Source organism: Rhea americana, unplaced genomic scaffold (assembly GCF_003343005.1).
Source record: "Rhea americana isolate MKP2758 unplaced genomic scaffold, rheAme1 scaffold_13, whole genome shotgun sequence".
Lineage (NCBI taxonomy): Eukaryota > Metazoa > Chordata > Aves > Rheiformes > Rheidae > Rhea > Rhea americana.
The window spans coordinates 3,825,890-3,834,303 of NW_028185372.1; the positions used below are offsets into that span (position 1 = coordinate 3,825,890).

The 8,414-nt window shown below is 40.4% G+C and overlaps 2 protein-coding genes and 1 non-coding gene across 3 annotated transcripts in view; all 3 read right to left on the reverse strand.

Moving 5' to 3' along the window:
* Window positions 1-237, reverse strand: part of PRKAA1 (protein kinase AMP-activated catalytic subunit alpha 1) — an 18,973-nt gene extending 18,736 nt beyond the window's left edge. Inside the window, exon 1 of the mRNA XM_085326372.1 lies at window positions 93-237. Coding sequence (XP_085182498.1) covers window positions 93-222 — 130 coding nt within the window. The 5' untranslated portion in view covers window positions 223-237. The remainder of the gene's footprint in view (window positions 1-92) is intronic.
* Window positions 238-6,076: 5,839 nt separating this feature from the next.
* RPL37 (ribosomal protein L37) lies at window positions 6,077-8,135 on the reverse strand (the record flags this gene model as incomplete). The annotated part of the gene is made up of 3 exons (XM_085326373.1): window positions 6,077-6,194; window positions 7,529-7,613; window positions 7,988-8,135. Coding segments are annotated over 3 exons (303 nt in total), but the record flags the coding sequence as incomplete, so codon positions are not given.
* On the reverse strand, window positions 6,276-6,356 carry LOC146599971 (small nucleolar RNA SNORD72). The gene has a single exon (XR_014894897.1). It is a non-coding gene; the product is annotated as a small nucleolar RNA SNORD72 (small nucleolar RNA).
* Window positions 8,136-8,414: the final 279 nt, after the last annotated feature.

Consider the following 8,414-nt stretch of genomic DNA (forward strand, 5'->3'; position numbering starts at 1 on the left):
CCGCCCGCCCCGAGGCGGCGGCGGCGGCGGCAGCACGCCGCTCCCGCCAGGCTCCGCCGCCGCCGAGGCGAGGCGGCGGCCCCGCCGCTCACCCTTCACTTTGCCGAAGGTGCCGACCCCCAGCGTGTCGCCCAGGATGTAGTGCCCGATCTTCACCCGCCCGTGCTCATGTTTCTGTTTATCCGCCGCCGCCATCTTGAGCCAGGGGCCGAGTTTGCGCATAGCGCTCGGCTGGGCTGGGCTGAGCGCGCCGATGGGGGAGGAGCAACCACACAGCGCCCGCCCGCACCGAAACCCGGAAGCGAACCCGGCACTTATCGGCTTCCCATCCTCCCTGGGGACAAACCATTGCGGCTGGGGGGGGTCGGAGCAGTCCAGCGGCGCTCCGGCAGGGGGCGCGGCCCCTCCGCGCGAGCCCGGCCCGCGGCAGGTGGGGAACGGGCCGGGGGGGCCGCGGCGGCCGGGCCGGAGAGCGCGGGAGGGGGAAAGGAGCGACRGCCGGCGGGGCTGCGCGGGAGGGTGCCTGGCCATCACTCGCCCGAGACGAGGTCTACCGCCGGCTCCCCGCCGCTCTCGCTTCCTAGCTGACATGCTTCCTCGTGCCTGTCCTGGATGTGTTTGAAAACAGGTAGATATATTACAGAAACAATATAAAGGTTATTAAATGTCCACATGTGGTGAAGTTACAAGGCAGCTTTTTCTACTAGTGGTCTGAAACCTGATTCAGTGGCCACCCAGTATTACCTGTGTTACAGGCATCGGCGTAACATACAAGTTGGAAACAGAATTTGTGGTCTCTAGGGAATCTTGGTATTTTAAAACATCCCTCTGCCCTAATGGGTGAAAAACTCATACTATGGAAGAAAAATTCTGAAAGATTTCATAGGAAATATAAAGGCTTTTTTTTTTTCATTTGATAAAACCAAGTAATTTGGTCAAGCAGTGTCATAACATAGACTAGCAAGTAATGCAGATACTGTATTTACGCAGCTAATATGACAGATTGTATGATACGAAACAAAACGCATGAAAATGCTACATTTTAAACAGTCAAATAATCAAGGAAAATAAAACAGATCAATTTTGATTTGAGTAGTTTAAAACATTTTCATGACGATCATTGTTGAGCAGAAAATGAAAGAAGCTTTCAGCCAGCATGGACTGCCTGGTTTAAAGCATTAACGTAAGTAGATAATAAATAAATAGCATCTGGCAGGAAAAGCCAGTACGAGTGCTCCTCAGTGAGGCTGCGTTCATGTGTAAGAGGTGTCGGATTGGTCACGTCMTGACTTCTGAATTCGGCTCGGTTTGTTATGCCCTCTCTGTACGTTATCCAAAGACAAGCCTTCCGACAGAAATTCTGGCTTGTATCATGATGCATATTCAGTGCCAGTAGGCTTGAGTCACATAGCTGTATGACTTTTGTTCTTGTAACTGGAGAAAAAGAAGAGAGAGTACAGAAATCTGGCAATTTCTCTGTATACGGTTTTGACGTCTGTAGCTGAGTTTCCTGTGTTCTGCTGCAGAACCCCAGCTTTCGCCAGCAGATCGCCAGCATATGTAGAGAACKAACATGAGGGGGTAAATGAGGGAGCGCTATGCTTTGCAGCCATCTGAATCCATGTTACTTCCTACAGTTTTGCTTAAATGTAAATGGCATCCTCTATTTTTAAGGAAAAACAGAGGAAGTTCAGAACTATTAGCTTCCATAAGAATGACTTTTAAATTACTCGAATTTCAGTTCTAATATGAGGCCTTAGCTTTCAAACTGCAAACATTAAAAGGTATTTGACTTTATGTAAAACTTACCAACTTTATCTTTGCGTCATATTTTATGCACCTACACTCTACTCCCGCTCACCTACAGTAGAGAAATACTAAGCATCGAGTTCAGACATTATTTTATTGAAAATGTGGTTTACTGTAGAAGGTTGGTTATTAGATTCTCATCCAAGAAACTTCCAAGTGATGCCCAGGAAGAAACCACACACAATAGGACCAAGAACAGCAGAGAAATACAAAAGCATGTAACTAGAAACAAAGTTTGGTTCAAAGAGTTTAATGTTGCTCCATAGGAGGCMTTTAGACCAAGCAATAGCTGAAGTAATCTACAACTACTAGAGCCAGTGTAAAGCCTGAAATAAAAGTCTACAACTATTTGCATGATATACAGAGAATGTGTAGTAAAAACTCACCTATCTGATARAATATTTGAAAATAACTCCCATATTTCTGTGGATGATAGACTTCAGTGACTAATTGATTTAGAACTCTAAAGGATATCCTTTATAGCCCTATTACATAAAAGTGTAACAAGGCTACAGTCTTTCATTTTTTCCCTATATTAATACTTTGCGTTAGTAAACACATACAAGCTGAGACCACTAAGATGCATCTCTTTGGGTACTCACAGAATTGCAAAATGGCTGCAGTTGGAGGGGACCTCTGGACATCCTCTAGTCYAGTGTCCCTGCTCAAGCAGAGTCAGCTAGAGCAGGTTGGCCAGGACCTTTCTCAGATGGCTCTTGAGTATCTTCARGGATGGAGACTCCACMACCTCTCTGGGCAACCTGTTCCAGTGCTAATTATTCTGACTATTGATCTGTTGGGAAAGTATATTCTAGCAAGTGGGCAGGAATCAGGGTTTGAGGTTTGCATTTTTTTTYCCTTCATCTTTCTGTAATAAGCTTTCAGTTACAAAACAAAGTAACTTAACATGCAGTGCAAATACAACCCTACCAAACAGTCAGCAATTGCTGTCGCTTCTCTCCAGGCTTTGTAGACTGAGTGAATTCCAGTAGAGGAGAAAGAAACACAAGGTTGAAGTTAGCTCTGTTGGAGTATTTAGCAAAGGATAGTGGCCTCAAGTTAGAGGCTGCATCCAATGCCTTGAACATTTCAGTGCTTATCTTCAGACACTTAAATGCTGTGGCTTTGTGCTAAGGCTCATCAGTAATGTAGGAAAAGCAGTGAATTTTCAAAAACATACAGTTTAGATTTACAACCAAGTACTAAATCCTGACTTCATTTAGTTACTTTGACAAATTGAAAAATACTGGYCCATGATTAGCTAGCTTTTCCATCCTTTTCTGCCTGTAGAAACGTGCATGCGGATCTTCACAAGTTTTGGTTCAYTGTTTTATTGAAAAGTGTATCAACTTTCATGCATTATGCTTTCTTGTTGTGGTGCTTCTTAATGTTTTGCCTCATCATTTAGAAAAGATGGAGTATTGTACTTCAGATAGAAACCAAGAATTTCAGATGACTTGATTTCAAATATTTATCCTGTTCTAGAAAAGGTAGCATCAAAAAAAAAAAGACAACCTTAACCTCAGTTCTTCTTTTCAAGCACCTGTGTGATATTTTGCTCCTTCAGTACAGTATTACAACAATTACAACACATACTATTTGAAACAATTACAGTRGTATTTGCTGGTGGAGTAAGGAACATATTGTACCCTGTGCCATGGACTAGAGTTAACCAATCTCTTTATGTTCCACAGAATTTGACAATAAAACACAAATAGACAAGAGACATGTACTAAGTTCACCTAATCATRATTTTGCATACATACCAGCATAGGCTCAGTACATAAGCTTGCAATTAAAAAAATAGAAAAAAAAAGAAGGATTTCAGGTAACATATATCCCAGCATTATTTTATTGCCATTAGAGAATTTTGACTTTGCTCTCCCTTGTCCTCTCCACACACATACACAGGAGCTGTAACATCTACATATTAAATTACCTTATTAGCAAGTGTAATCCCCAGTTTGCCAGCACCCTGGAGGTACCAACACTAGTAAGGTAATGCTGTGTGGAAAGCTCAAGAATGATGATCTCTCCACTAGTCAAGAAGATTTAGTTTCCATGAACAATTTTTTTTTCTTTTTTTAAAGCAGCTTGCTCACAAAATATTGAGGACTGCTGCCTTAACACATGCATTAGCCTATTAACTTCATGGAAAGTAATTAAGTTGGAACTTATCACGCTTTATTTCCATGTTTTTATGGACACAATTTATGTCAATTTTGCCATAGGGGTACTGTACAAATTCTGGGTAAGACAGCATCATTCTTAAAAAAGGTCTTCAAATTGTCATGAACAAGTATATTCCTCTTTCACTAGGGAAGTAACTCATACCCTTCTCCCCGCAACATCAGCATCCCAGCACGTTAGGACCACCCCACCTCACCTTCCATGGGCCCATTAAAATCCAGTGTTTTTTGTTCATGCTATTATGGCAAAAGCAGCCAGTGGTCTCCATACTAATTAAAAAACAGCAATGGTGGAGTTAATCTCCACTTAACTCAGTTTAATTGAGATTAGCACCATTTTATGTTAGCACACTATACTGGAGGAGCAGCTGTTAGTCAGGAAGTGTGAAGTATCTTGTTCTGCTGTTCCACTCAGAGTCAGCAGTCTCACAATGATAAGAGTTGTAATTCATTCATCCTGCTGGGTTTGCTGTTGACATCCAAACTAAACYAGGCAATGGTATTTTCACACCTTTGCAGGAAACATAGTTGCACTAGCTATACACAACATTAACTCCCTAGTTTTTGATACTAAGAGAGTAACTAAGAAAAGGAGAAAGATTTTTGATTACTTCCTCCTGCATTTARCTATTTGCCAGAATCTCATCACAACACACATTTCAGATTCACRAGTCCTGTGAATAGATGTGCACRCATTGCAYGCACATATTATATCTTAAGAGAGTKTCAAAAGTTTCAACAGMAATTCTTTCATTCTTTCAGGAAGAGCAGCTGAAAGCAGTACATCATTACATGCTGTGCAAAGACCAGTAGGGCAAGATTTCTGTTTTTGTTTACAAGCAGCCTAAGTACACACTGAGTTATTCAAGAGTGGAATGTAACATACAGAATATAAGGAAGTGCAGCCAGCTGCATTCCAGTCTCAAGCCTTGCTGAAAGTTTYATCTTCAGTTTGCACAAGCTGATATATTCTTTAACTGCTGACTYTTCAGTACCAACAAAGCAGCACACTATTTCTGATAACTCATGGTAAAGCCATCAGTAAAAACAACCTGAAAAGCTTGAAACCTGTATCAGAAGGCAGATTCTCTCATCTGAAAACTCTAAATTCTTGCAGGTGATTATCATCCTCCATGTTTCCAACTCTTCATAATAGCATCTTAAGACTACTTTCAAAAGCTGAGAATTTAAAAACTAGCTGAGTGACCCAATAAAACCCCTAAATAAAGTGCAAATTTATTAAATAATCCACAATTCAAAAGATGCCCCTTAATTGAACTGCTTCATCTACTACCTGCTTCTTCATATCCTTGTAATTCTGATCTGTGTGCCTGAACTCTGCACCCTTACCTTCCTGGACCACCTGGTTAACTTAGTTTTACATAGTTTTTCTGTAGTGGAAGATTACACTTCAAACACCCAAACCTGTATTTATTGGGAGTGATGTCTCAACTACAGCAGATCTCCAATCCCTTACTGTTTGGCWGAGAGCCCCTCCAGGTTTAGAAGGGTTTTTTTTTTGCCCAAAAAGCAATGGCCTGCTGAACAAGCAGTATTTTGGACAGCCTTCTCAGAACTGCCAGCCACAGAACACTGAACAATGGCTAAGACCAGAAGTTCCATTTATATCTTACAGGCAAGTATGGCAAGTCTACAGTGCCAACATTACACTCCTCTTCCAAATCAATTACTTCYCTAAGCAGATAAAAAGCCCGTTCTCCCTGTTTGAAATCTCAAAATACCAAACACACTAAATGAATAATTAATGTGTATSAGCCAGAAGCTTACTGCTATGTAATTAAGATTTTGAAAATAGAACCAATAAGGGAGTACCAAAAAAAAAAGTTGTCAGTTAACTATAACCATTAGCTATTGGGTAATGAACAAATATAAGCCTTTTAAGTTCAGCACAGATTATAGTCCTTTTTCAGGATGAAGATGCTGTCAAAGAGAAGTCAATGGATTATGTTTAATGAATCATCTCAATCCATAAAGAAATGTGTGTGTGTGTGTATATGTAACTATTTTTTGTTCCAGGAAYCCCACATTTCAAAGTAAAACATATATAAAAGTTGAAATTTTGTTTTTCTGGATAAGACCATTTATTTTAACAAACAGATGAGTCTTTATGATGAACTGGAGGCTGCAACAGCTGCTCTCTTCGGCTTCGGTGTGGTTCCCTCACGGAATCCATTCCTGCAAGYAGAAATACGGTTACTGCTCCAGGTTTGTTTTCTAACAAGCAATGTTTTAGGTAAAATTCACTAGTTTTTGTTCAGCTCATCTCAGTAACACACTGAAATCACTATGAAATTCATATGTTCAGACATTTTTTATAAGAAACATCATTGACAAGCTGTCTGGAGTGAGCAGTTTCTCCTCTCTTCTGCTAGAGTAAATTATGTTTCTTCAAACAGGAAGTTTTCAACAACTGATTAAACACTASAAGACTGAATCAAATACAGCATTGAAGGCACTCCAAATTAAGTCCCTGCTAATTGACTCAAAAGTGTTTTTTTTTTCTTAGTACTAAACTGCAAGTTTTCTGTTAAAAAAAAGATAACCTTCCAAATAGACCATAAGGAAGAAAGTGGAACACAACAAAAGAAAAAGCAAGTTCAACCTCACTTTTGGATATGGTATTTCCTGCTTCAATAATTCTTGGTGGAAAAAAGCAGGTTGCAGTTGCTTACATTACTTTCTAGTTCCTGCTAGGCAAAGRCTATGGCTGACCAAAAACAGTAAGAGAAATGAATCCCTCAACTACACCCTCATGCAAGAGTTCAGATCCCCACTTTTCATTTATTRAATACAATCTACATTTTAAAAGAAAAGACTTTGAAATTACTTGATAATTTTATCCAGCTTTCTCAGACACTGGACTCATAGTTACTGAACTCTTATTTTTAGGACAAGTAGATCAAACAAAATAGAATTTTAATGAGTTTCTTAATATTACAGTACCCCCATTGCACCTCTTAAATACAACTCAAAGCTTTGTAACAAGTTTTGGAAACCTGTACCTGAGAGTCTGRTTTTACAGCTACTCAGTGATAACTACATCTCACATACTAGAGCAACTACTGAAATATTTCAAACTTTTCTGTGTGCAGAGGAACTGGAAGGCATATCAAGAAGAGTCTTACAAAAAATCCACACAAGCGCAATCACTAATAACTCAAAAMCAAAAGCAGTTCTACATGAAGCATCATACTTTTTGAAGTGTGGCCATTTTATAGTACAGAATACTGAGGTTCTTGCTATCTACCCTTGTAAGAAACATTAAAGCTTGCTATACATCTTACATATAACTAATGAGCAAGCTTTTTAATCCCAGAAAGAATACGCTGTCATTTATATGGATACAAAACATCCTTTATTTCATGATRTATTTTTAAAAAAAGCTTAAGACCACACCACACTAAATATATTAAATAAAAAGTAGTGTCGAGTTTGAATTATRTATCTTATAATTAGGTGAAACCCATGCAAGATTTCACACTACTCTAATTTGTATTAAAACATTGTACCTGAATCGACGGTAGACCTTTTTCAGGTGCCTCATGCGACCTGTACCAGTGGTGTTGCGTCTTTTAGCCTTTGCACTCCAGTTATCTAGAATATATGTTACTGTTACTCATCTGCATCACCTGCATGATTAATTGCACAATACATTGGAACCACAYAACTATGGAATCTGACAGAAGCAAAAAACAGTAATTCTACTAAAATAAATCAATTCCTGCACAATTCTCTGGAATATAGTTAAGTCAGTGCTACCTTTAAAAATTTCAGAAAAGCTTCAAGCACTCAGCAAAGTGACACAGTAATCTTTCTTGGCTAGAAAAAAAGAGATTACTAAATTGAGAATAYAGTTGTCTTCATTGGGTTCATACGGAATCTGAGTTACTTACTGTCTCTTACTAAGGAGAAGACAAAGCAGCAGTAGAAGTATTTAATCTCAGATCAGTTAAAAATTTCTTACTTACACTTTCTCTTACGCTTAGCAGGGTAACCGCACTTCCCACAGGTAGATTTCTGGAGGTGGTATGCCTTGGATCCACATCGACGACACAAGGTGTGAGTCTTGTTTCGCCTCTTACCAAATGACGAAGTACCCTTCGTCTGAAATACGTTTCAGGACATTGCACGTTGTCAATACTACTAGCAGATRTAAGTCCCGTATATTAAGAAGAAAAAAACCCTTCTTAAAAACATGTGCAAGTTGACAAGCTTCCCTAATGAACGCGTCAGAGACACAGCAACTCGGCCGGCTCCTCTGGGCCCTTCTCCTCCCGCCGCCCAAAGCGGCCTCCCTGCCCTCTCTCCGACCTCGTCGCCCCCAAACACCCCTCCAGGAGCGGCCCGGCCACTGCGCTCTCCCCGCAGGCCGGCCACGCCACCCGCACTCCCCGG